The 27,726-nt window shown below is 41.0% G+C and overlaps 3 protein-coding genes across 3 annotated transcripts; 2 read left to right on the top strand and 1 right to left on the bottom strand.

Annotated features, from left to right (window-relative positions):
• Positions 1–519: 519 nt before the first annotated feature.
• On the bottom strand, positions 520–1,467 carry LOC123782689 (olfactory receptor 51I2-like). The gene is given in 1 exon segment (XM_045782962.2): positions 520–1,467. A coding segment is annotated over 1 exon segment (948 nt).
• A 10,919-nt stretch (positions 1,468–12,386) lies between these two features.
• LOC123782680 (olfactory receptor 52D1-like) lies at positions 12,387–13,343 on the top strand. The gene has a single exon (XM_045782952.2). The coding sequence runs from the start codon at positions 12,387–12,389 to the stop codon at positions 13,341–13,343; it is 957 nt and encodes a 318-aa protein (XP_045638908.2).
• A 5,145-nt stretch (positions 13,344–18,488) lies between these two features.
• Positions 18,489–19,445, top strand: LOC123782697 (olfactory receptor 52D1). The gene has a single exon (XM_045782970.2). The coding sequence runs from the start codon at positions 18,489–18,491 to the stop codon at positions 19,443–19,445; it is 957 nt and encodes a 318-aa protein (XP_045638926.1).
• The last annotated feature ends 8,281 nt before the right edge of the window (positions 19,446–27,726 follow it).

Genomic DNA, 27,726 nt, shown 5'->3' with positions numbered 1-27,726 from the left:
GTAATATTAACTATCACAGCTGTCAAACTCTAAAATTTGATTTTTCAAACAGCATGATGGGCACTCTGACTCCTGGCAACGTCAGAAACCAATCACCCGAGCTAAACTTGCATACTGGTAAAGATGTGATATCTAGGCCGTAATTAACTCCTCTTTGCCCTTGTCTTTCTCAGAAGTGTGCGGGCCCATAACCAGAAGTCCAAGTATCACGTCACCAAGTATCTTGAAGATAGTTCCCTGCTCCTCCAGAAAATGACCTCACTCTCTAGTGATGTTTGACATTCTTTGGGTTATTCTTGAAAAGAGACCATTTTTCTTTAGATATCCTTTAGATAAAGGGCATTGAAATAGTTGATTTATGGATAAGACCCAAGATGGTCCTGGCAGGTATTGGCCCAATATACCAGACTAAATGTCTGATCATTGATCCTATATTTTAGAGTATAGCACTAACATTCTCTGCTGAATGGTTAGAACTCCAACACCAAATTTTCCACAGGGTCTAGCTCTACCAGAGACTCAGGACTTAACCCTAAAGAGCACCTTGAGGAGCCTGCGACGTATCTCCTTTGTCTTAATGGAGTAGATGATAGGATTGAGCATGGGAGGCACAAAAAGGTAGAGAATAGACATGAGGATATGGACAGCATGGGGCAGGCCAGCACCAAAGCGATGCACAATGGACACGCTCACCATGGGCATGTAGAAGACGAGCACAGCTAGGATGTGGGACACGCACATGTTCAGTGTCTTGATGCGCTCCTCTCGGGAGGCGATGGCAAGCACTGCTCACAAGATTAGTACATAGGAGATGAGTATGAGTGCAGAGTCCAGGCCAAAGGTGAATAGCACAATGGACAGCCCATAGTGGCTATTGAGGGAGACGTCAGTACACGCCAGCTTAATCATATCCACGTGAAGGCAGTAGGCATGGGAGAGGACATTCTGGGGGTGGCAGAAGGGCAGCCTGTGCAGCAGCAGCGGGAAGACTAGGATGAGGGCAAAGCTTCGGAGGACAGTACACAGGCCCATTGCCACAATGCGGGCATTAGTGAGCACTGTAGCATAGCGCAGGGGGTTGCAGATGGCCACGTAGCGATCGAAGCTCATAGCCAGAAGGATGCCAGACTCTGTCCAAGAGAAGAGGTGGATGAAAAACATTTGGGCCAAGCAGGCATTAAAGGAAATCACCCGGGCACGAAAGCAGAGGGCAGCCAGCACAGTCGGCAGTGTGGAAAAGGACACTCCCAAGTCATTGACTGAAAGGAGAGACAAGAAGTAGTACATGGGCTGGTGCAAGCTAGGCTCCTCCTTAACGATGAAAAGGATCAGGGCGTTTCCCACAATGGAGACAGCGTAGAGCAGAAGGAGAGGGAAGGATAGCCAGGACTCCATGGCCTCCATTCCTGGGAAGCCCGTCAGGATAAAGGTGGGAGAATCAGAGACATTGACTGTGAAGTTACCCATGAGAAGCTGGGGACGTTTGTTACCAGCCAATCCAACTTTTTGGAGAAATTATAACTTGTGTCTAAGACTACCGTTGTTCCTAGGAAGGAAAAGCAACATAAAAGTTTATTAAATGTGATTACACATAGATTTTATTCCTAAAATACACTGTGAGGATGAGGCGGAAGTCATGAAATGCTAACCATTGAAAGAAAGACTTCTTTCTTAGACATCTTTCAGAAAAAGAGTAGATTAACAGTTCTTCAGTGTAGTTGACCAGCTCACTAAGTTTCATCAGCAGCCCTCTGGATGACTTCCATGTAATCATTATCACAGCTCTCCTCCAGATTCCTAAGCTTGCATAGCCATGATCTTAGCTACTCCCCACGAGATGTTCACACTTACATCCGTCCTGACATATGAGGAACCAAGTATCCAAGAAAGGGAAGAGAAGTGGTCCAGGTTTTCTTGGAAGGTAGTTACATGGCTTGAACCAGATTTCACTAATCCAGTCTCCACCCTGAGGTGCTTACATGGTCTACAGCCCACATTTCACACTGGACGTGTCCATGCAGAAGCCCTGGAAATTTGGAATATCTCAAGAGGCATCGGAGAATACTAATTAAGAGCATGGCACCAAAACATCCTGGGTTTGAGTTCCAGTGACATTAGGTAAATTTCTTAAACTCTCTTGCCCTGTTTCTTTACTTTTAAGACAGGGATAAAAGAGAGTTGCCCTACGGGTATGGATACAGGCATATGTAAGATTGAAAGAGAGAAACAGAGAGAGGGCGAGAGAGAGAACTTGGACTTGAAACAGGCCCTGCCCACAGTAAGCATTATAGAAGGCTTGCTATAATTGTTATTATTTAAAAGTTATTATTTTAAGAGCATGTTTAGATGGAAAATAAATAGTACATTGTGCTTTCCAAAAGCACAAAAGTCGTTGAATGTATTTATATTAAACTTCAATATATGTATTTTAAAACATTTGTTATCGCATAATAGCTTATGGTATAGAAAAGCAGAAGTCAATTGCAAAAGCTTAAGAATTATTAAGAGAGAAAAACTATAATGCTAAAAACATTCTTTCCATTGCCTTATTTTTTCCTATGAGTTGTTCAAGAATAGAATTCTTTCATTTCTGTAACAGACAAGTGTTTTTCAGCACAGAGTCTGTCAAGTTCACCTGGAGTAGAGAATGAGAAACACTGCCTTAAACCAGCCAAACGAGGTTGTGAGGAGGGGTGATAAAGGAGTAATCTATGCATTTGCCATCTTCCTTGTACTGTGGAATTTCAGAAACAACCTTTTGGGGAGGGAGCTACATTTAGGAATATGTCATAATGTCCAAACCTCCTTGGAACCTAGTTTTGGAATTCAGGTGTTAGAGGCCCTGTACCTCTCATGGCTAGTTCCTAACACTTGAATGAAATTACTCAGCACTGAGTAATTTATTATTTTATGTATCTTTGGGGGGAAACTTGCTTTCTCTCTGCCATAAAGCCGGCATTATACCAATGACCAACCAGATTAGAAATCAGGGAGAAATTCCCTGCTAGAGGGATAAGGGTCTGGGACAAAGTTTCAGAGAACTACTGCCGAAGGGTGGGGCTGCTGAGCCACATCCCTGGACTGGAAGAAGCAGGAGGATGAACCAGAGAAGCCCTGGGAACCCTGCACGGTGTCATGAGCTCTCATTAGGACCACACAAAGAAACTGACCGAGGGTTTTAGAGGCGATGGTCTTAAGGAGATACCATGGGTCACTCCCTTCTTGAGCACTCACCCCTGGATTTCGTTCCATCCCAGCACACGTTCCACTCTAGGAAGTCTAGAATTGTCTTGAGTAAAAGCCTGCTGCTGCAAAAGGTCAGTGTCAGCACCTCCTTCCGGTCCTAATTAGAGATGTTAGAGTTCAGCGGAATGTTCTACTCTGTTCCTTGTTTACTCAGTGCTCATGCAAAGCAGAAAGTGGGCCAGAAGATGAAGAGAGACATGCTAGAGAGACAGAGAAGAACCGAAGGGCAGGGAAGAGACAAAGAGAAGGCGATAAAGAATATAGAAGAAATACTATGGAAATGGGAGAGTCAAGTGAGGGGAGGGGAATGCCAGACCAGAGAAGGAATTTTAGGAAGACGGTAACCAGACCATGAAACACGGAGAGGAAGAAAAAAGAGAAATAAGGCCAAGAACACCTCTTGAGAATACTGAGAACATCACAGGGCGATGCCCCAAGTGCTCCACAAGGATGGGGTGTAAAACACACCCCAAGCTAGGCCAAGTCCGTCGAAGACCTTACACACACCACATTTCATAGGAGCTGCCTGTCAGGCTCTGAGCAGTGGAGGGCCTCGCTATGGTAAACCCTTAATATGCCCCAGTCAAACCCTGCTGGGATTACGTTCCTCACAGCAGAATCCCGGTGGACTCTGCTTGCTGTCTATTCCCATGGGTGAGTCAGACCTGTTTGCCAAGGCCGAAGTAATGCCTCCTCTCCTCCTGCTGAGCAGGGCTTACCTGTCCCCACACCATGTCTTCATGGCTTCTGAGATTCTCTCAAATATGAGTTTTAAGACAGCTCTGGCAGACGATGAATTGTGAGCACCAGGGGGTCCAGTGCTAGTAAATGGGAAGCTAAGAATATAGCTCATTCTTCCAGATCTTCAGCTCCAGGGTTTCCTTTCCCCACACCAAGTCCCCACTCCAGGACTGTCTTCTTACGGGACTTTGGGAAGCCAGAATGTAGGGCTGGCTTGAGTCTTAGGTGATAGAAATGCAACAATCATCAACGATACTGGGTGTTTACAGTGTTTCCTAAACTCCATCAAGAACTTTCTGAGTCTTGTCTCTTTCTATTCTAACAACCACACTTAGAAAGAAATGTTCACTTTTTTTTTTTTTTTAAGATTTTATTTATTTTCTTGGCAGAGAGAGAGAGAGCACAAGCAGGGGGAGTAGCAGGCAGAGGGAGAAGCAGGCTCCCCGCTGAGCAGGCAGCCTGACTCTGGGCTCAATCCCAGAACTCTGGGATAATGACCTGAGCTGAAGGCAGATGCTTAACCAACTGAACCACCCAGGAGCCAGAAATGTTCACTTCCCATTTTACGGATGAGAAAAATTAGTGCCCGTGGGTTAAATCAGCTCCAAAGTTATAATACCACTGAGTGGCAGGGCTGTGTCCAAACATAGACTGTTCGTTTATTCACTTAACATTTTCAGAAAACCTAATAAAAATGTTTATCCAGCAGTGACCCTGGAACATACATCATATACCTATTAATCACTACCATCTTTATCTTTTTCCCTGTTTATCCTTTCTTTCATATTTGATTATCTTTCTTGTCTTTGCCTTTCCCTATGCAACCTCCCTCAAAAACAGAGAACACAGAAGGAAAAAAAGGATAAAATAAATGGAAACTATTCTCTGTCATCCTATGCCTGTAAATGTCTGGCTTTCCCATAAGGCCACTAGCGACTATCTGGGAGACAACCCTGACCCCCTTCTCAGGACCCCTAACCAAACCTAGGGCTTGCACCTGCTTTATGCATGGTGTCACATCTGTAGTGTCGCATAAACAGCTGGCAGTTGAACTTACAAGTTTCAAAGATTACACGATTCTATGATTTCCTTTCTAAAATTCTAAAATTTTGCTATTACCATATAATGCACACCCTGTAAAATTCAGTTTTTAAGTGTACAAGTCAGTGATCTTTGGTGTATTTGCAAAGTTGTGCAATCATCACCGATATCTAAGTGCAGAACGTTTTCATGACTCTGAAAAAAAGCTTCATCACTTACCCTAGCGCCCTGGCAACAACTCATTCACTTTCTATTGCTTTGGACGTGACTATTTCTGAACATCTCATCTAAGTGTAATAAAATGTGCTGCTGATTGTGTCTGGCTTCTTTCATTTATCATGTTTTCAAGGTTCATTATGTATCAGTGCTCCATTTCTGATATAATTTTCCATTGTCTACATAGACCACATTTTTCTATTGGTCACTTGATGGGTATTTGAATTGGTCTCATTTTGGGGCTACAAATAATGCTTCTTTGAATATTAATGTGTAAGCTTTTGTATGGAAATACGTCCTCAGTTCTTTAGAGTATATACCCAGGAGTAAAACTGCCGAGTCATTCTGTAACTCAACGTTCAACTGTTTGAAGAAAAGCCAAATGGTTTTCCAAAGTGGCTTCATCAATTTATATTTCACCAGCAATGCTAGAGAATTCTGAACACTCCACATCTTTGCTAATATTTGTTATTTCCTGTTTTGTTTTCCTAATATGTGTGCAATGGTATCTCATAGTGATCTTGATTTGCATTTGCCAAATGACTCATGAAACTGAACATCTTTTCATGTGCTTGTTGGCTCTTTGCATGTCTGTTTTTGCCAAGATGTCTATTCAAATCATTTGCCCTTTTTAAAATTGGTTCATTTGACTTTTTGTTGTTGAGTTGTAGGAGATCTTTATATATTTTGGATATGAAACTATTGTCAGATATATGATGTGCAAATTATTTGTTTCCCATTTTGTGGGTTGTCTTTCCACTTTCATGACACTATCCTTAGAAGCACAAAAGATTTTTTTAATTTTTATTTTATTTTTTTTTTAAATTTTTGTTATTATATTATGTTAGTCACCATACAGTACATCCCCGGTTTCCGATATAAAGTTCGATGATTCATTAGTTGCGTATAACACCCAGTGCACCATCCAATATGTGCCCTCCTTACTACCCATCACCAGTCTATCCCATTCCTCCACCTCGCTCCCCTCTGAAGCCCTCAGTTTGTTTCTCATTTGTTTTTTATTAAGTCCAATTTATCCATTTTGTCTTTGGTTGCTTGTGCTTTTGGTGTTGTACCAAAACAACCATTGTCTAATACACCTAAGTTTTCTTCTAAAGGTGTAATAGTTTTACACCTTACATTAAGATTTTTTATCTATTTTGAGTTAATTTTTTAAATTTTGAGTTAATTTTTATATATAAATTGAGACAGATCCCTCTCCAGTTTTTTTTCATGTGGATATCCAATTATCCCAGCAACATTTGTTGAAAAGCTTATTATTTACCCATTAAACAGTCTTCATACCATTGTTGAAAATCCATTGACCATAAATGTATGGGTTTACTTGTGAACTGTTCATTCTTTTCTGTTAGACTATATGTTTACCCCTTACATGAGTACCATACTTTCTAGATTAATCTAGATTTGTAATAGAGAGAGCAGACAGCATGGGAATCTGAGACACTGTCTCCGGTCAGTAACAGGACTTTGGAGAGTGCTCAGGAACGGACAGTAAGAACCAAAAGGGGTTTTCTATTTTCACGAGGAAAGACAGGCAAAGGTCCACTATTTTCTTCCCCTGCGTTCTTATTAAGGGCACTGACAGTATCAGCCACGGCCTGAACATTTCTATGCATCATTAACTATTTTGTCTCAACTGTGTTGTCTGATTAGTTGTCACATCTTGTAACATTTCTTCAAATTGTTTTGCCATATCTGCCCAAGAGTAGACCTTCAACACCTGAATTCCCAGAACAGACTTCTGTTGGCCCCTGCACCAAATCTGCCAGCACTCAGCCATTCCATCCCTCCATTGGCAGAGTGATAAACCCAAATCTTCCTGCTTAAGCTCTTCAAAACAGATCTCTTTTAGTTTAAAAGCTAAACAATGACAGAGGCATGTATAATTCTTTAGGTATTGGTCTTAACTCATCTCTCTACTTCTGACCTATTAGCTTTTTAGCTGAAACATCCAATCCCGTCTATTCCTCAAGTCTTATAAGGAGAGGTCCACTTTCTACAGCTTAGGGAAAGTGGATACATTGTGACCTACTAACGGGCATGCTCATGGGCCACCGCCTCTTCTCACTGTCTCTTCTTTCTTGTTCCTCGTTAACTCCGTAACAGACCATATTTTAGTGACGTCACACCATAAAACTATGCTTCCAAGGTCACCACTGACCTCCACATTACTAAATACAATGGACTCTCAGTCCAGAGACTGATTCAGTTGACTTCACTTCTTTCTTGATTTTTTTCTCCTTTCTTAGACCAGTAATGTCACTCCTTCCAGGTCCTCCACCTATCTCGGTGCCTCTCTTCAGTTTCCTTTACAAATGGCTTTCCCTCCATTCTCTCCTAAATATTAACATTATCCATGGTTCTTTTCTAAGCTAGCTTCTGTTTTGACTCTATGTCCTTTCTCTGAACCTTGAAAGAAAAATCAGATTTTCACTATCTTTGAAACACACTAATTAACTCATTTGTATATCCTGCTCTAATTTATTTCTTGTTTTCCAACTGACTACTTTGCACCTTTAATTTGCTGTTTCATAAGAACTTTAAAATCAAAATGCCCAAAATATGAATGTAAACTTTTTTCTTCTTAGATTCCTCTTCTCAATGAGTGGCATGACTTTGGTAGCTAAGGTGAAAAGCTGACTATCACTCCACACATCCTTTCTCTCATGCATTCTTCATATCTATTTAAGTAGTCACCAAATTCTGAATAGTTTAGCTGCTTAGCATAAGTGGTGCAGGAAGTTCTAAGAGATCAGTGGGTGTTGGAAATGGCAGTTAAGGGGAATGATAGAGAAAATTAACTGCATCAAATAGAATAATTGCTTGGTAAAGCTGAAGTATGAGGCTGCAAATTCATAGCGTGTTAATTTGCGGATATTGGTGATTTTTTTCTAGAGTATTAAGCAGTCCTAGGGATACCATCAGAGAAGCTAGTTGATAAGATTGGTTCAGGATAGATAACAAGGAGCTAGTTGAATGGAACAAAGCCTAAATTGCCAGAAAAACCATCTCTGATAGAAAGAGATTGATTTTTATGGTACTGATTTTAACTTTCTTAGGATTAGGATTATAAATTTAGCTATAAAAATTCAGTCATCTGAAAAAAAAATTTAAAATTCAATTTCATGCTTTCTTGTGTCCTTCTCTGGGTCCTAACCAACGAGTCGAGGGCTAATTTCAATAACTGGCTCAGAGCAAGCCACTTTATTAATTACATCACCACATACCAGCTAGGGTTTGCTGTCCCTGCCTTATACATATTTATTCTAAGAATAATAGGTGGCTTTAAATGACAGTATTTTGGCCATTTCGGAAAGTTCTAAAATTAAATATATTGTTAGGCTCTGCCAATAGGAGCCATTAGATGCAGACTGGAGCTCAAAGAAGGGGTTTACTTTTCCTGTTAGCTTTCTGCTTCTGTCATTGTCACCCAAGCAACTGTTTATCCTCGGCAATAGCAGTTGATTCGTATAAAAGGAGCTGGTTCCAGTCTGTGGTGGTTTTTTTCCACGCTTACCTCCCAACAGCCTTGCCATACAACTTACACATACCAGCGCTGGCTCCTGGTGGTCCGTTCTTGAAGGTCTGGGCCCCAGCTCTGTGGGCATGCTCCTTTAAGCTTCTATAAGCAGAATCCCCTCTCTCACAGCAGAAATTGGTTCCAGCACTCACTGAGTCTCTATTAAGTCAGTGTACCAAGCAACTCAAACTCCTTCCACTCGTAACTACTGAGTTCAAAACAAGATTTCCCAGAACTTTTATAAAAATTATATGGAGATAACTAAGGATGAACCTTGTCTCATACCATCAATATTGATTTTTGAATATATAAATTCATTGAAGGAATAATAAGAAAACCCCCATCAATCTTATTAAAAACATTGCATTAAAAATAGGTTTATGTGTAATAATTTATGAAATTAAAGTTTCTTTTTATTGCTTGTATGAATGTGTACTTAAAATAATTGTAATTGTAGAACATTTTAACACTCAGAGCCTATTGATTGAAGAAAATAAAATAATAATTCCAATTTGCATATAAATTTTTATTGCAAGCAAGGAAGGAAGAGTGATCATCACAAGATTTTTAAGCACAAAAATTAATATGTAGGAAAATGGACCAACTTCGAAGAGACAAAACAATAATGTTAAATTTATGACAGTTACAGGGGAGCCTGGGTGGCTCAGTAGGTGAAGCGTTTGACTCTTGATTTCAGCTCCGGTCATGATCTCAGGGTCGTGAGACTGAGCCCCTTGTTGGGCTCCATGCTTAGTGTGCAGTCTGCTTTGAATTCTCTCTCCTTCTCCCTCTGTCCCATCCCCCACCCCCCACTCATGCTCTCTCTCTCTAAAAAAAAATATATATATATATATATATATATATATATATATATATATATATATATATATATGACAGTTATGGAAACCCTGTTCATGTATTTTTAAATAGATAATAAAAAAAAAGGGGGGGGAAGAAAATTTCAAGGCTGTGCACATTCCATAGAATACACTTAAAAGACTGATGTGGTATTTTTATCTTAAAAACATCAATATTCACACTATACTGTACATTGTATCTTTTTCTAATATTTAAATAGTAAATGACAATTTTTTGATGTCAACTTAACATTTTTGAGGGAGTATATACTGTTGCAAAATTCTTTTGGAAAGTACCTAGGCAAAAATTTTGAAGATCCCTGGTTTGTATTAACATGAGAGGAGGGGTGCCTGGATGGCTCAGTAGGTTGAGTGTCTGACTCTTGATTTCAGTTCAGGACGTGATCTCCTTGCTCTGCAAGGAGTCTGCTTGAGATTCTCTCTCCCTCTCCCTCTGCCCCTCCCCCACTCTCTTGTGCATGCTCTCTCTCTCTCTCTCTCTCTCTCTCTCTCTCAAATAAATTAATTTAAAAAATGAGAGGAGACACGCATGGACAAGGGAAAAGAGTGCAGCACTCTGAAGGCTTTGATGGAAGGAACCTTTTCTGCAAAGGCTTGATAGATGGGTAATGTCAAAGGATCTGAGTGAATCTGGCTAGAGAACTGAGGGCTTCACTCCTAGGGTGAGCTCTGGGGGGGTAAAACCAATACAGTGGCATAATGCCTATGCTCAGAACGGTCCTGTATTTGATTTAGTATTCTACCGCCATGTTCTTAAAATTCTTAGTAACTTATTTTTGAACTTATGAAGGGTAACAATGGAGCCTAGGCCTCCCCACTGTCGTTTCTAACCACCCGATTTACATATAGCATTCATGATGCCAGGTGTTCACAGAACACCATGGGCCACTATACCTGGAAATTCAGAGATACCACAATTAAGGGGGAAAGCAGAAAAAGAAGAAAAGGAAAGAAAAGGGGAAGTAAGAGAAGAGACATAAAACTTAATAGATTTTATTTCCACTTTCCTTGAAAATTCCCTAGGGAAAATGTTCTTTCTTCATTTCTTCCTCTTTTTTCAACCCCTCCCAATTGTCTCCCTAAGAATGAGCACCATGGATCAAATCTCTAGAGCAAACAGCCTTGGGTTTTCATAATTGAGCATCAGAGAGAGTCAATAAATAACCTCACTTATCAAATTCTTTGACCAGAGGAGGCTAGAACTCAGAACTAAGCTGAAGATAGTCAGTGAGCTCACAGAGGTGAGGGAGGATCAGACTGTTGAACCCAGATTCCACACTCAGCCCCGATCACCCTCCAGATCACTCCATCCATCCTGCCCAAGAACACAGCTTTCACATCCCTGAAGGAACCACTGCGTTCAGACGCGCATCCCCTGCACAAGCTGTCGCTCTACCACGCACTCTCCACGCGGCCGCATGCTCACAGGTGACCCCGTCACAGACCTCCGGCCTCAGCATGCTCAACTTGTGAGCTCAGGTCGCTTGACACAGGTATGTTTTTGAAATCAGATTACAGAAAAAAAAATGTGCCAAGAAAGAACTCAGAGTTCAGTTATTAAAGTCTAGGTCTCCAAGGCTTCATACTGACCCAGAGCCAAGGCTGAGTGGGACGAATTTGGAAGGATGCCCGCATTGCACTCAGAGTGTTGCTCCAGCACACGTCTTTGTTCCCCTGGAAAACAACTTTGTTTGGACCTAGGCCTTCTGGTACCCACATAGAACGGCAGAGCGGCTCACAAACTAGTAACTTCCCTACAGGAATCTTTGGAAATCTTCCTTTGCCGGAAAGAATAGGCTGGGAAGGGAGAACAGGAGTTCTCTCCCTGGCAGTGACTCCAGCCCTCCATTCCACCACTCACGCTCTTTTCCTCCAGAGGCCGGGGCCATCACTCGAAGTCCCCAGGCACCTAGGAGGGGCTTTCGCTAGTATCTGTCTCTTCGAAGCCCAGATAATGAGTAAAGTGATTGCAGCATTAGATCCTGATATTAGAGTATCTGTGAAGGAAAAGATAGGAATTCAAGTATCGGTCATATAAGCGAGGCTAAGCGAGGTGAAAACACCAAACTTGAGATGTAATTTCAGTCTGACAGTAACATGGGTTGTGATGTGGGTTGCATTAGTTTATTTCCCTGAAATTGGGCTTCCCCTTGGTAAAACAGACATAGAATAAAGATAATACTCAATATGACTCCAAAACGTGGCTATAGGAAAAAGAGCTTACATAAATGGGGAGGACATTATTTTTTGTGTCCAAACATTTAAATCCCATATACTTAACTCTTTCCTACCCACAAAAAAATAATGTGAGATAAGGAAGCTGGGTGTTGTCATTTCCAACTTATAAATGAGAAAATTGAGTCTCAAAAATATTGTGAAACTTATCCAATGTTAAATAGGTAGAAAGGCTGCGACTAGGATTCCAGACTCATTGTTCGTCATACTTGGAGACTCTCCAGAAATGGGAAAAGATTTTTCTAAAGGTTCTACAACATTTTTGTGACAGATTAGGACTAACTTTTAGGAGTCCAGGTATCCTACAAAGGATTTTGTTAGGTATGGTTGGCGCTTGAAATGTGGAAATCAATACAAGTTAAAAACAGTATGTTTTTCTCAGACTAAACAAGATTGTTTCACAGGAAGGTCATCATTTTATAAGAATGAACCAAGGATCTGATGTCATACAATCACACCTTGGACTGAGCCCTTTATTTCCATGCAGAATGTCAGCTGCCGACCTCAGTGATGACAGCCTCCCAGCCACTCTGTTCCTGACGGGGATCCCAGGGCTGGAGTGGGCCCACGTCTGGATTGCCATCCCCTTCTGTGCCGTGTATCTGGTAGCTCTGGCTGGGAATGCTGCCCTCATCCTGGTCATTATGACAGACAGAGCTCTTCATGCTCCCATGTACCTTTTCCTGTGCCTTCTCTCACTCACTGACCTGGCTCTCAGCTCCACCACTGTCCCTAAGACATTAGCCATTTTGTGGTTCCATGCTGGTGAGATTTCCTTTGCTGGATGCCTGGCACAAATGTTTTGTGTCCATTCTATCTATGCCCTGGAGTCCTCAGTTCTTCTTGCCATGGCCTTTGATCGCTATGTGGCTATCTGCAACCCACTGAGATATACAACCATTCTCAACCATACTGTCATAGGCAGAATTGGCCTTGCTGGCATACTCCGGAGTATAGCTGTTGTCTCCCCATTCATCTTCTTGCTGAGGCGACTGCCTTACTGTGGTCACCATGTCATGGCACACACATACTGTGAGCACATGGGCATCGCTCGCCTGGCCTGTGCCAACATCACGGTCAATATTGTCTACGGGCTGACTGTGGCTCTGCTGGCCGTGGGTCTGGATTGCATCCTCATTGCCATTTCCTATGGCTTTATCCTCCATGCTGTCTTCCGCCTGCCTTCTCAAGATGCCAGGCACAAGGCTCTGAGTACCTGTGGCTCCCACCTCGGAGTCATCCTGGTCTTCTACATTCCTGCCTTCTTCTCCTTCCTCACCCACCGCTTTGGCCAGAACCGAGTCCCCAAGAATGTGCACATCTTTCTGGCGAACCTCTATGTGCTGGTGCCTCCTGTGCTCAATCCAATCATCTATGGGGCCAGGACCAAGGAGATTCGGAGCCGACTGCTGAGACTGCTTCACTTGAGGAAGGGCTCAGTATGAGTTCCAAGCAGCACTTGGAAATGATAAAGACTGCTAAATGGGCAGGCTACTTGTCTAGAAGCTTGTACATGGATGGGAGCCTACGATGTGAGACCCAGGAGGAAACACTGGAAGAGAAACGATCAGATAAATTAGATATGTTGATTATGATGGTGAATGTGGGCAATTCTAAATTGCCCTGAACAAGATCATATTTTTTCTGTCATCTCAGAAGGACTAAAATTTGCCAAGAAGAAAGGCTTTCCTGTCTGGAAATCACACTGCACCTCATAGTTGCAATATTTTGCTGGGAAGTGAGGTGAGAAACAAAAAGAACATTCAGTGTGCATTTGAATATGAAATCTAAAATTTGGGCAGTGGCTAAGAGCATGAAAACAGGAATCAAAGTGCTTGTGTTTGAATGGTGGCTCCTCCATTTACTAGTTTTGTGCTTTAAGAATGTTGCTAAATCCTTTTCTCCTTATTCTGGTCGACTGTAAATGGGATAATGATAATATTTAACTCTTGAGGTTGTGGTGAGGATTGACAAATTACTGAATGTATGTAGAAATCTTACAATACTGTCTGAAACATAAAATGCTAAATAAATACGTAAATATAAGATGTAAAAGTTATGTAAGTTCTCAAAACCTTACTATTTCAGTTTTATAACTTGTCTAAGTCTTGCATTATCTGAGCTCACATAATTGTTATAACTGGTGTCTAAAAGACAGTGTTGGGAATATGATTAGCGTGCAATAAAACCATATTTCCTCCCTTTACTCTCCACTCCTCTGATAATCAGGTTCGTTTCCATTTAGCATAATTTCATCCCTTATTAAGTTATTATAGAAGCCTGATTAGAGTTCCAGTACCTTTACGGATAGTCCTTTGTTGACTTCCGTTAACGGCCTTTTTACGTTTATCATACTTGGAATTTGTTGAAGTTTTTGTATGTAAAAAGTAATGTTTTTCAGCAAAAATCATATATATATATATATATATATATATTCTTTTCTCATTACTGTCACCCAAGCATCTGTTTTTGTCTTTGGTGATAGCAGTTGATTCTAATAGAAACAGTAGTTTCCAGGGGTGCCTGGGTGGTTCAGTTGGTTAAGTGTCTGCCTTTGGCTCAGGTCATGATCCTGGGGTCCTGGGATCAAGCCCGACATCGGGCTCCCTGCCCAGTGGGGAGTCTACTTCTCCCTCTCTCGCTGCCCCTCCTCTCTGCTTGTACTCTCTCTCCCTCAAATAAATAAAATCTTTAAAAAATAAAGAGAGAGAAAGAAGCAGTAGGTCCCAAGTGCACTGTTTTATTGTGCTGTACTTTGAACCCACACTGTCACATCCCTCAGAAATACCAGCACCACCTGGCTGGAATCACTCCTCATAGGTCTCGGTCCCAGACATAAGAGCACTCTCCTTTGCCAGAACGTCTTCCTTTAGGACCAGCGTTGATTACAGCAGTTACTCTCAATTATGGTTTGTTTGCCACAATGCAGAAACAAAACTCTCTCCACTCCCGACTAAGTTGCTTACAGAAACAAGGGTCCTTAGAGCTTACTTTTATGAAAATAAAATTAAGAATAAATAAATAAATACGAATCCACTACATTGACTCAATATTGACTTGTGAATACATGAGGTAATTTGGAAAAAAGTATCATCCATCAACCTCATTAAGGAATAATATTTTCAAAGCAAATTAGGCTTATGTCTATAATTTATAAAATTTGAAAGTTTTCATATTGCTTTGTATGTATGTATGATTATAATAATTGTTATAATGAAACATTTTAACATTTGGAAACTAGTCTTAAAGGAAGTAAAATAATTCCTTGTATTATTACAAGTATATAAGAGTTATCATACTGAGATATTCAAGCAAAAAATACACATGTGGGGGGCGCCTGCGTGGCACCGCGGTTAAAGCGTCTGCCTTCGGCTCAGGGCGTGATCCTGGCGTTATGGGATCGAGCCCCACATCAGGCTCCTCCACTATGAGCCTGTTTCTTCCTCTCCCACTCCCCCTGCTTGTGTTCCCTCTCTCGCTGGCTGTCTCTATATCTGTCAGGTAAATAAATAAAATCTGTGGGATAGTGGACCAACTTCAAAGAGACAAGGCAATAATTTAAAATTTCTGACAGTTAAGAAACTGTTGCTCATATACTTTAAATGAGTAGTGCTGAGATGGAAATTTCTAGGGCATAGACTCTCCATGGGATAAATTAAAAATTATGATATAGGACTTCTATTTTTAAATGCCAATATTTACAACATACTAGGAATTAAAACTGTTTCTACTCTTTAAACTTTTAATGATAATTCTTAGACTCAACTCAAAGTTATGAAAAGGGAATATAATATTTTGAAAATTCTTTTAGGAAATTGCCATATAAAATTATTCTTTTTAAGATTTATTTATTTATTATTTTAAAGAGAGAGAGAACGTGGGGGTGGGGTGGGGCAGAGGGAGAGGGAGAGGTAGAGAGGATCCCAAGGAGACTCCAAGGCCAGTGCTCTCAGTGCAGAGCCAACCAAGGGGCTCAATCTCAAAACCCTGAGATCATGACCAGAGCCAAAATCAAGAATAGGGCACCATCACAATATAAAATTTCTAAAGACCGTTAAACTGAAATAATTCGAGAGGAGAGCGGTATGTTACAAGGGAAGAGAGTAGAGTACTCTGAAGTCATGGAAGAAAAACCAATTAATCCTGGAACGAGTTTTGACAGAGGGACTCATTCGTGCAGGGACCTGATGGATGCCTGAAGTTCAGGTGTCTGAGGGGATCTACCTAGAGTATGGATGTCATTTCTTACCAGGTCTGGCTTCATGGCAAATGAACAGGGCGCTTGCATAGCTTCCATGTTCAGAAGGCCTTGTGCTTTCCTTAACGCTCTACAGACATCATCGTGAAATTCTTGATAATTTTATCTTTGGACTCGTGTTTTATACATGTAGCCTATAGTACAATGATGTACGCATGTGTCCACCACCTTATTTGCTGCCCAGGAGCACAGAATTCTTATGGATCCTCAGTGAGATGGAATTCAAGGAGACACACAGAAATAAAGAGAAGAGAAGAGAGGGAGGAAATAAGGAAAAGAGAAAGAGTTGAGAAGGGAAGAAAAAACCTAAAACAAAATATACCAGCTGTTTCATTTCCTCTTTCCTAGAAAAGTCATCAAGGAAGATTTTCCTAATTCTTCCTCATGTCATCAGCCCTCCTTCTCATTCTCTCTCTCACAATGTGCGTCACAGACCAAATCCCTGGAGGAGACCAATTTGGTTTACACTCCTGAACATCACAGATGGAGGCAATAAATAAGCTTGCTGATCAAGGGCATTGACCAGAGGAGGCTGGGACACAGAGCTGAGCTGAAGACAATCACTGAGCCCAGAAAACAGGGAACAGACAAAAGAACAGAGACATTTCAACCCGCATTGCACATTCAGACCCCTCTGCTCCCTCCCACCACACCCACCTGAGCCTGCCCTGAAGCACAGCTTTCACCTCCTTAAACAACACTGTGCATTCAGATACCCACCTCCCGCACAAGCTGTCACTCGAGCGCCCTCCCACACAGCCTCACACTCAGCACACCCTCTCACAGACCTCCAACCTCAGCGGGCTCCCCCTGCAAGTGTGTGTCTACCATACAGGTACGTTCTTCAAATCAGGTTGCCCAATAACCGTGTTCAGTGAATGAACACAGACTTACATTATTGAGGTCTAGGTCAGAGAGGGGGACCTCAAAGACAAGACCTTGGGGCAATTTTGGGAGGATGTCCCCATTAAGAACCAGAGTGGCACTCCATTAATATCCGCATCTCATTATTTCCTAGGGGAAAAAAATCCAACGCTGCTCTAAGCATGGGTTTTCTGCCCTCACATCCCAGATGGTCACAGAGTACTACTGCCTTATAATTTCACTTGAAAACTTCCATAAGGGGCAAGAATAGGCTGGGAAGAGAAGGGAAGGGAAGTTGGTAGTGATTCCAGTTCTCTGCCCTCCACCATCGAAGCCTCTCTGCCTTATAGGCAAGGCATGTGTCACGGCCAAGCCCAAGACCAGTTGGTGTCATCAGCAAAGGTCTTAATACAAAGAGAAGGGGCTCCCTAATTCTTTTACATTTGGAATTCAGATAACAAAAAAGTGTTTGCAGCCTTATGAATTGATATTAGACAAAATGCCTTGTTTGAAAGAGACTGGAATTCAGATATGGGTCATATGCATGGACATTTGGTCAAGTAAAACTTGAAACATGAATCAGGACCCCTAATTTCAGCTCTGCAATGAACATGCTTTGTGATCTGGATGACATCAGCTTACTTCTCTGGACATTGTCATTGATTAACGGTGCAAATGATTATCACACTCTATTTTCTCCGGAAGGGTGTTAGGAGATAAAAAGCTTGCAAAAAAAAGGGTATAATTATTTAGGGTGTTGAAATTTTTATCTCATGAAATGTATTATTTTTTGCAGAACCATAAACTTTGTGAAGGTAATAAACCATATGATGCCATTTCAAATGTAGAGATGGGGGGGGGGAGAAGGCCCGAAGACGTTGTGGGAGTATTCCAGTACCACATAAGGCACAGATGGAAAAGAGAGAATGACTACAGAGTGATTGGTTTTTCTGAATTAGGACAGGCCAAAGACGTAGAAGATTTGCTCAAAGTCACCCATCAATTTTGTTAGTGTATTAGGACTAAAATTCAAGTTTCTCAGAATCCCACACAAGTTTCTTTTAAGTACACAAGGTATTTACTAATGGGGAATGTTTTTAAATAGTACCTAGCCTTCCACAGCACAAACAAGTTCCCTTTCCAGAGTAGCTTCACTGTGAACAACCCCAGGACAATCCCTTGATCTGCCCCTGTCTGCATGTTCATCAAGCCTCAGAATTCAGCCATCACGCCGATGAGCCTGCAGGACCTCTAGCTGCTTTGCCAACGTAGGGACTGGTGTCCCCCAACTAGGATGTCTGATAGAGTCTTTAAGATTCTTGACAAGTTACTAACAAATACGTTTCTCAGCCTAAAAAAAGACTGTTTCACAGAACGGTCATCATTTTACGTGAATGAACCGAGGACCTGAAGTGACAGGGTAGTCATACCATGACCGCTTGGATTGAGCCCTTTACTTCTGTGCAGAATGTCAACTTCCAACCTCAGTGATGACAGCCTCCCAGCCACTCTGTTCCTGACGGGGATCCCAGGGCTGGAGTGGGCCCACGTCTGGATTGCCATCCCCTTCTGTGCCATGTATCTGGTAGCTCTAGCTGGGAATGCTGCCCTCATCCTGGTCATTGTGACAGACAGGGCTCTTCATGCTCCCATGTACCTTTTCCTGTGCCTTCTCTCACTCACTGACCTGGCTCTCAGCTCCATCACTGTGCCCAAAATGCTGGCCATTTTGTGGTTCCATGCTGGTGAGATTTCCTTTGCTGGATGCCTGGCACAAATGTTTTGTGTCCATTCTATCTATACTCTGGAGTCCTCGGTTCTTCTTGCCATGGCCTTTGATCGCTATGTGGCTATCTGCAACCCACTGAGATATACAGCCATTCTCAACCATACTGTCATAGGCAAAATTGGCCTTGCTGGGCTTCTCCGTAGTGTGGCCATTGTCTCCCCATTCATCTTCTTGCTGAGGCGACTGCCTTACTGTGGTCACCATGTCATGGCACACACATACTGTGAGCACATGGGCATCGCTCGCCTGGCCTGTGCCAACATCACGGTCAATATTGTCTACGGGCTGACTGTGGCCCTGCTGGCCATGGGTCTGGATTGCATCCTCATTGCCATTTCCTATGGCTTTATCCTCCATGCTGTCTTCCGCCTGCCTTCTCAAGATGCCAGGCACAAGGCTCTGAGTACCTGTGGCTCCCACCTCGGAGTCATCCTGGTCTTCTACATTCCTGCCTTCTTCTCCTTCCTCACCCACCGCTTTGGCCAGAACCGAGTCCCCAAGAATGTGCACATCTTTCTGGCGAACCTCTATGTGCTGGTGCCTCCTGTGCTCAATCCAATCATCTATGGGGCCAGGACCAAGGAGATTCGGAGCCGACTGCTGAGACTGCTTCACTTGAGGAAGGGCTCAGTATGAGTTCCAAGCAGCACTTGGAAATGATAAAGACTGCTAAATGGGCAGGCTACTTGTCTAGAAGCTTGTACATGGATGGGAGCCTATTATGTGAGACATGGGCGGAAGCCCTGGAAAAGAAATGGTCAGATAAATTGTGTCTGTTGAACATGATGGTGAATGTGCTCCTTGAGCAATTCTAAATTGCCCAGAACAAGATTATATTTTTTTCTGTCATCTCAATTGGGACTATAATTTGCCAAGAAGAAAGACATTCTTGTCTAGAGTTCTCACTGCATTTCATGTTGGAAATATTCTCTTGGAAAGGAAGTGAAAAACAAACAAAAAAGAGAACATTTGGAGTGCTTTTAAATGAATTCCAAAGCTTTGTGCAGTGAATAAGAGCAGAAGACACAAGTGGGATAATCAGAGTGCCTGGGCTGAACACGGGTTTCTCCGCTCACTAGTTTTGTGGTTTGAGTATGTTGCTAAATCTTTCTATGCCTATTCTGTGGTCAAGTGTAAATGAGAATAATAATATCTAACTCTGGGGGTTGTGGTGAGGGTAAAATAAATTATTGAGTGATTGTAGAAATTTTACAACAGTGTCTGAAGCATAAAATGCTCAATAAATAAATGTAAGATGTAAAAGTTACAGAACCTCTCAAAACATTATTATTTTGGTTTATAACTCATCTAAGAATATTTTGTACTGTCTCATCTCACATTATTGTGGTTACTGTATTGTATAACTGCTGCATAAATTTAGGCATTGTGTGGCATATGATTAACATTCAGTAAAACCATATTTTCTTTCATTACCATCCACTCCTCTGATTGTGAGGTTCATTTCCTTTTAGCCACAAATTTATCCCTTATTAAGGATTTATAGAAGCCTGTTCAGAGTCCCAGTGCCTTTCTACATAGTTGCTTGTTGACTTCGGTTACCAAGTGTACTTTTACATCTATCATACTTGAAAATTGTTGAGCTTCTGTAAATTAATACTTTTCGTCAAATTCAAATAGTTTTCTAAAAGATTTATTTATTTATTTATTTATTTATTTATTTATTTATTTATTTGATTTAGAGAGAGAGAGCATGAGTAGGAGGAGCAGAGGGAGAGAGAATCTCAGGCAGACTCTGCACCGAGTGCAGAGCCTGATGCGGGGATTGATGTCATGACCCCAAGATCATGACCCGAAGCCAAAACCAGGAGTCTGATGCTTAAGCAACTGCACCACCCAGATGCCCCTAAGTTCAGAGTTTTGAATGTTAGTTCTTCAGATGTTCCTTCTCTCTCTCTCTGTCTCTCTCTCTCCCTCCTCTCTGTTCCTTTGTAGACTTTCATACATATATATTGGCATTCCTGATGATGTCTCACAGGTCTCTGAGGCTCTGCTCACTTTCCTTCATTCTTTTTTCTTTCAGTTACTCAGACTGAATAATCTCCATTGACCAATCTTCATGTTTGCTGTTTCTTTCATCTGTATAGTCAAATGTACTCTTGAGACCTAGTAGTACATTTTTTAATTTCAATTATTGTACTTTTTAATTCCAGAATTCATATATGATTTTTAAAAATAATTTCTATTTCTTTACTAATATCACCACTATGACAGTTTCCTTCAGTTCTTTGAGCATATTTGAAATAGCTTATTTAAAGTCATGGTTTAGTAAGTCCATTGTTTTGGCTTCCTACAGTTTCTCTTGATAATTTTTTTTTTCCTGTGCATGGGCCACAATTTTTTCTTTCTTTTCATGTCATATAGCCTGTTGAAAACGGAACATTTTATTTTATTTATTTATTTTTAAAGATTTTATTTATTTATTTGAGAGAAGCAGAATGCAGCCAGGAGCAGGGGAGAGGGGCAAAGGGAGAGGCAACTTCTTAATTGTTCCCTGCACAGACTCTGCTAAAGAGGGGTATAGGGAGAAGCAGCTCCCTGCCGAGCAAGAAGCCCAATGTCAGACTCCATCCCAGGACGCTGAGATCATGACCTGAGCCAAAGGCAGATGCTTAACCAACTGAACCACCCAAACACCGCTGCAAAATGGAGCATTTTAAATAACATAATGTGGCAACTCTGAGAATCACATTCTCTTTCTCCAGAATTTGTTTTTGTTGTTGTTGTTACTACTGCTATTTGCTTAGTGATTTGTTGAATTAATTCTGTAACATCAATTCTTTTCTATATGTAGCCACTGAAGTCTTTGCTGAGTTAGCTCAGTGGTCAGTTAATAATTGGAAAGAGATTTTCTTACCTACCTGGAAACAGTAAGTATTTGTTTCTGCTCAGAGTGCTATATGCATGTTGGAGCAAAACTTCAACACTCAGCCATTCGGTGTGGGACTTCCTTTTCCTGTGTCAGCCTTCCTTTTCCTGCTCATGCAGAGCCTCAAGGTGAGACAGGGATGAGACTTTAGGGCTCTCTCAGATCTTTTCTGGTCATATCTACAGCCCTCAGCAGGTGCAGAGACGTAGACATGCACATGGCCTTCTATATCCTCAGGGATGTCAAAAATATTCAAAGCTCCTATAATATCACATTTTTAAGCTTTTCTTCTTTACCTTTTTGGTTAGTTTCTTATTTTCCCCAACGGTTATGCACTATCATAGGCAGTTGCAAAGTTAATTGATAGCTTGTAATTGCTTTTACCCACAGGAAAAAAGAATGTTTACACTAAAAGAGCCATGGACGAGATCAAATAGAGACAGCCTTGCAAGAGTGGTCTTCAGGGGAACTATCAGACAGGACAAATAATGACAGTTTTGTGGGAAGGAGATTTTGAAAGAATTCCAGCCCCTATCTGCTCCCTCTGGACGTCACTGGGCTACTGGTTTTGACTGTTAAGGCTACTGCGGGGCTGGGGAGCGGGTGAATGGCTTAGGGCAAACCAAAATGATACACAGCCGCTGGTCCTACAAAAAGTCAACCATTTTTCTTAAATACAGTTTCCCTGAATGGATAGAGGCAAGCCTTTGTTTAATGTCTAGAATTTTTAAAAAGTTGATTCAAACCATTTTTTTTGCCAGAATTCTCATTGTTTCAATGAAAGAGGAAAATTTCCAAGGTCCGTACTCTGCTCTTTTCACAGATGTCACCCCCATACTCCATATTGTGTCTTTACTGGCAGGCATGGGAGCCAAGAAATGCACTTGGGAAAATGGGAGGAAGTGTGTTATATTTGAGAAAATGGTTTTTGGATCAAACCTGTTATGAATGCCTGGTCAGTCTCTTGTCAGTTTGATGATGTTGACCTAAACCACGATTTAAACCTTAATTTCCTCATCCTTAAGAAGAGATAATATCTTAAAACCTCCTCGTTGTGCAGTTCTTTGTATTATATAAATTATTTACTGAGGTTGTAAGACAGCAGGAGTGCAACAAATGTTATTTCTCTTCACCATCAGCTACTCTCCTTTTGGGACAAAGAAAGGACAGACAGGGTAGAATCAGAGAACTTGTCTCCAGTCAGTTGTGGGTTCTCAGGCAAGAATGTTAGGGCTGAGGACGGAAATTCTGACTTCACAGAGGAAGGACAGGCAAATGCTCATTTGTCTTCCAGTAATTTTTCTCGTGAAGGTATGTATTGTCATTCTCAGCCCTGGCTTAAAATCTTCCACTCCTCTTCGACTATTTACTCTCCTCCCCATGTCCATTTGATTTTCAAGTTTCATTGCCTTTCTACAAACATTTCTGCCACTTCATTTGTACCATATCTGCCTGGGTTTAGACTTTCATCATCTGAATTACAAAGCAACCTCCTCATTGTTCCCTGCACCAACTCTGCCAGAATATATAAATTTCTTCCCTTGGCTGACATAGTGATCATTCTAAAATCCAAATATTCCTGCTTAAATTCTTCAAAGCATACACTCTACCCTTTGTTGAAAAATTGGGAAATGACTCAGGCATTTATCATCCTCGGGAATCGGTCATAATTCATCTCTCTACTTTCTTCCCACTGATTTTTGGCTGAAATACTCAGTCTTCTCCCATTTCTTGGGCAGTACAAGGAGAAGTATGTATATTACAGCCTGGAGTGGGTCACTGTACCATGAGTTGCTCAAGGACATGCTTATTTGCCATCTGATTCCTTTATGTCCTCTTTCCTCTTACTCATTCACTCCCTAATGGACAATGTTTTAGTAGTGTCATACCATAAAACTGGGCTTCCGCTGTCACCACTGACCTCAATATTACTAAATATGTTGGATTCTCAACTTGAGAGATTGATACATTTGACTGTTTCTTATTTATCGATTGTTTCTCCTTTCTTGAATTACTAAATGCCACACTTCCCTGGTCCTCTGCTTATCTCCATGTTCACCTCTCTTCAGTTGCCTTTACAAATGATTCTCCTATTTTCGCTCCACAGCTCCTTTCTAAGTCTGATTCAATTTTAACTCTATGCATTCTTGTTGGATGATCTTGGGGAAAAAATCAGATTTTGAATCTACATCTTTTTTTTTTTTTTAAAAGATTTTATTTATTTATTTGACAGAGATAGAGACAGCCAGCGAGAGAGGGAACACAAGCAGGGGGAGTGGGAGAGGAAGAAGCAGGCTCACAGCGGAGGAGCCTGATGTGGGGCTCAATCCCAGAACGCCGGGACCACGCCCTGAGCCGAAGGCAGACGCTTTAACCGCTGTGCCACCCAGGCGCCCCTGAATCTACATCTTTAGTTATAATGACTTTCCAACTAACAGTTTGGTATCTATAATTGGCTATGGCTTAAAATTTGAAAGCCAACATGTGCCAAATACGAATGTAAACTTGTTCTTACTAGTATCCCTTTCTCAATAAATGACAGGAGTTTTTGTAGCTGGTCAGTATTACTTAGGCTTTTCTGGAGAAGCAGAATCAATAGGGTAGATAGATAGTAGAGAGCTAGCTAGCTAGCTATAGGTTGGATTTATTATAAGGAATTGACACATGTTCTTGTAATTATGGAGGTTGAAAAGTCCCATGATTTGTCATCTCCAGAATGGAAACCCAAGGAAGCTGGTAGTGTAATGCTGTCTAAATCTTAAGGCCTGCAAACCAGAGCAGCTGATGGTACAGATTCTAATTCAGATCTGAAGGCCTGAAAATCAGGAACACCAAGGACCAGAGAAGATGATGTCTCAAGTGAAGACAGGAAAAGCCTAGGTCTTTCTTCTTCCAGCTTTTTGCTTTTCATGTCTTCAGTGGATTGGATGATGCACATAGATATTGGGGGATGCAAATTGCTTTACTGAGTCCAGCAATTCAAACGCTATTTATATCCAGAAACACTCTTAGAAACACAACAAAAAGACGTTTAATCAACTATCCAGGCATCCTGGGAAGCAGTCAAATTGACACATAAAATTAACTATCACACTGACTAAACCAAAAAACCAAGTGCCATTCTGAACATATTTTTCTCATTAATTCCCTATATCCTTTTAAATAGCCACCCAATCCTAAATATTCTACATCCTGAGTAAGCTCCAAAGGTGCAATGAATGCTTGAGATGATACCTCCTGGGGAAAATAGAGGAAATTAACCGGATCAAGCAGAACAATTGCTTGAGCCCAGAAATTTACATTGTGTTAGTTCATGGATATTTATGATTTTTGTCACAGTATTTGCTATGGACTTATAGTATCCCTTCCCCAAAAAATTCATATGTTGAAGCTCTAATCACCAATGTAACTGTATTTGAAGACAGCATTTTTTTTAAAAGATTTTATTTATTTATTAGACAGAGATAGAGACAGCCAGCGAGAGAGGGAACACAAGCAGGGGGAGTGGGAGAGGAAGAAGCAGGCTTATAGCGGAGGAGCCTAATGTGGGGCTCGATCCCATAATGCCGGGATCACACCCTGAGCCGAAGGCAGACGCTTAACCGCTGTGCCACCCAGGCGCCCCGAAGACAGCATTTTTAGGAGGTAATTAAAGTTAAATGAGGTCATAAAAGTAGGGCTCTTGTCTGATATAAGAGAGGGACCGGAGAAGCTCTCTCTCCCTGCTCATGCTCAGAGGAAAAGAAGGTCAAGTGAAGGCAGAGTGCTGTCAGCAAGCCAGGAAGAGAGTCCACACCAGAAATTGAACCCTAACAGATCTTTGACTTGGACTTTCCAGCCTCCAGAGTGGTGAGAAAAGAAATTGCTGTTGTTTAAACTATCCATCCTAAGGCATTTTGTCATGGCAGCCCCAGCAGATTAATATTAATAGTAATAGTATTCCACAACAGGAGAAATAGAAGCTTAGGGGCTACATGGTAAGATTTATCCAGGTTAGGAACCAGAGAACTACTCATTAAAGTAAGAACAAATCCTCAACTGCCAGATAAACAATCTCTGATTTATCATTAGTCTTTACGATTCTTGCCCTGTTAGGATTACAATTACATAGTTATAAAAATTCTGTGATCTTAAGTGTCATTTATACTTTAAGCCTAATTTTCGCATCCAGTCCACTCTCTCTTCTAGGCAACAAGCAAAGGGACAATTTTAATTCCTTATTTAAAACAAGTCTCTTTTTAAATTAATTTTTTACATTTAAATTCAATTTAATTAACATATAGTGTATTATTAGTTTCAGAGGTAGAATTTAGTGATTCATCTGTTGCATACACTAGGGCTCTTTACATCAAGTGCCCTCCTTAATGCCCATCACCCAATTCCCCCTTCCCCCTACCAACCTCCTCTCCAGCCACCCTCAGTTTGTTTCCTGTGGTTAAGAGTCTCTTATGGTTTGCCTCCCTCTCTGTTTTCATCTTATTTATTTTTCCTTCCCTTCCTCTATCTTCATCTGCTTTATTTCTTAAATTCTGCATATGAGTGAAACCATATGATATTTATCTTTCTTTGACCAATTCATTTCACTTAGTATAATACCCTCTAGTTCCATCCACGTCATTGCAAATGGCAAGATTTCATTCTTTTTGATGGCTGAGTAATATTCCATTGTAGATACACACCACATCTTCTTCATCCATCCATCCGTCAATAGAGAGCTGGGTTGAGAAAGTCTCTTCAATGAGCAATTAAATCACCACATACTGGACTAAGGCTTGCTTTCACTGCTTAGGCATATTGATTTTAAGAGAAATGTGTGGCTTTAGAGCTGAGTATTTTGGCAATGTTTGTATGTTCTGAATATAAATATATTATTAAAAACATAGGCAGGGTAGTGGGAGTGGTTTTGTCTCTTTCATCCCCGATCTACAGTTAAAGAAATCAAATTTCTTAACAGGGAGTTACACGAAAGAAAATTAAAGAAAGATTCAAGCAGTAAATATTGCTTTTTTCACATGTTTAACTTCAAGGCACTTTTTTCAATTGCAATTAAATATCTGTCATTAGATTATGTTGTTAACTAGAAAGAAAAATCACCCCAAATAAGTGATTTATTGCATTTAGTAATCCTGAATATAACTGACATGTTTAATGGACTACTATATTTTTCAAAATTCACTAGGTGACTTTTAAAGATGAAAAAAATTATGTCATGTGTATGTATGTGTTTGGTTTTAGAGAATATGTGCATTAGAAAAGCTAAGCATTGTTCAATCAAAAACTATTTCTATCAAATTATATAAAATATTTTTGAGTTACGTTCAATCCTAAAATTATTTAATCTTATGAAATGTTTCCTGTTTTCTTAGTGATATAACATTTCTTTTAAATTTAATAGTAATTTTAAAATTATTGTAAGATATAACAAAATGGATGGAATTATATCTGATTTTTATACTTATATTTCCTCAATCCCCAAATATCTATCAGGTTATATCACATGTATGTACACATGTGAACTATAAGATACTGTGTTAATTGCTAAGCTATCGCCTCTCAGCATTAAAACTTTCTGAGCTCAGCCTGGGGATGCCTAGGATGGGACCACAAACGTCCTCCACCTACTGGCTGGCTGTTAGACTCTGCCAGTAGAGGGCAGTAGAGGCCAATTAGAGGGCTGGGTCCCGGATTGGGGATTTGTTTATCCTCCGCACGTTCTGTTCTGCGTCACCCAAGCATCTGTTATTTTCATGGCCAATAGCAGTTGATTCTAATAGAAACAGTAGGTTACAAGTGACATTTTAAAATCACCCCTTACTTTGAGCCAACCTTCTTATGGCCTTCAGATGTACCAGCACCACCTGCCTGGAATCCCTCCTCAGAGGTCTGAGTCGCAGCTATGAGGGCACTTTGCTTTGTCAGATCCTCCGCTCTTAGGACCATTGTTGATTACAGAAGTTTCTCTCGATTATGGCTTCCTTCCACAGTGCAGAAACAAAACTCCATCCACCCCCAACTAAGGTACTTACATAA

This window comes from Ursus americanus, chromosome 16, assembly GCF_024610735.1.
Source record: "Ursus americanus isolate L20-20 chromosome 16, mUrsAme1.1.p, whole genome shotgun sequence".
NCBI lineage: Eukaryota > Metazoa > Chordata > Mammalia > Carnivora > Ursidae > Ursus > Ursus americanus.
This window is presented reverse-complemented; position numbering and strand designations above follow the sequence as displayed.

Excerpts from the sequence above, each read along its gene's own strand:
- LOC123782697 (XM_045782970.2), top strand. The coding sequence starts at position 18,489 with ATGTCAACTTCCAACCTCAGTGATGACAGCCTCCCAGCCACTCTGTTC.
- LOC123782680 (XM_045782952.2), top strand. The coding sequence starts at position 12,387 with ATGTCAGCTGCCGACCTCAGTGATGACAGCCTCCCAGCCACTCTGTTC.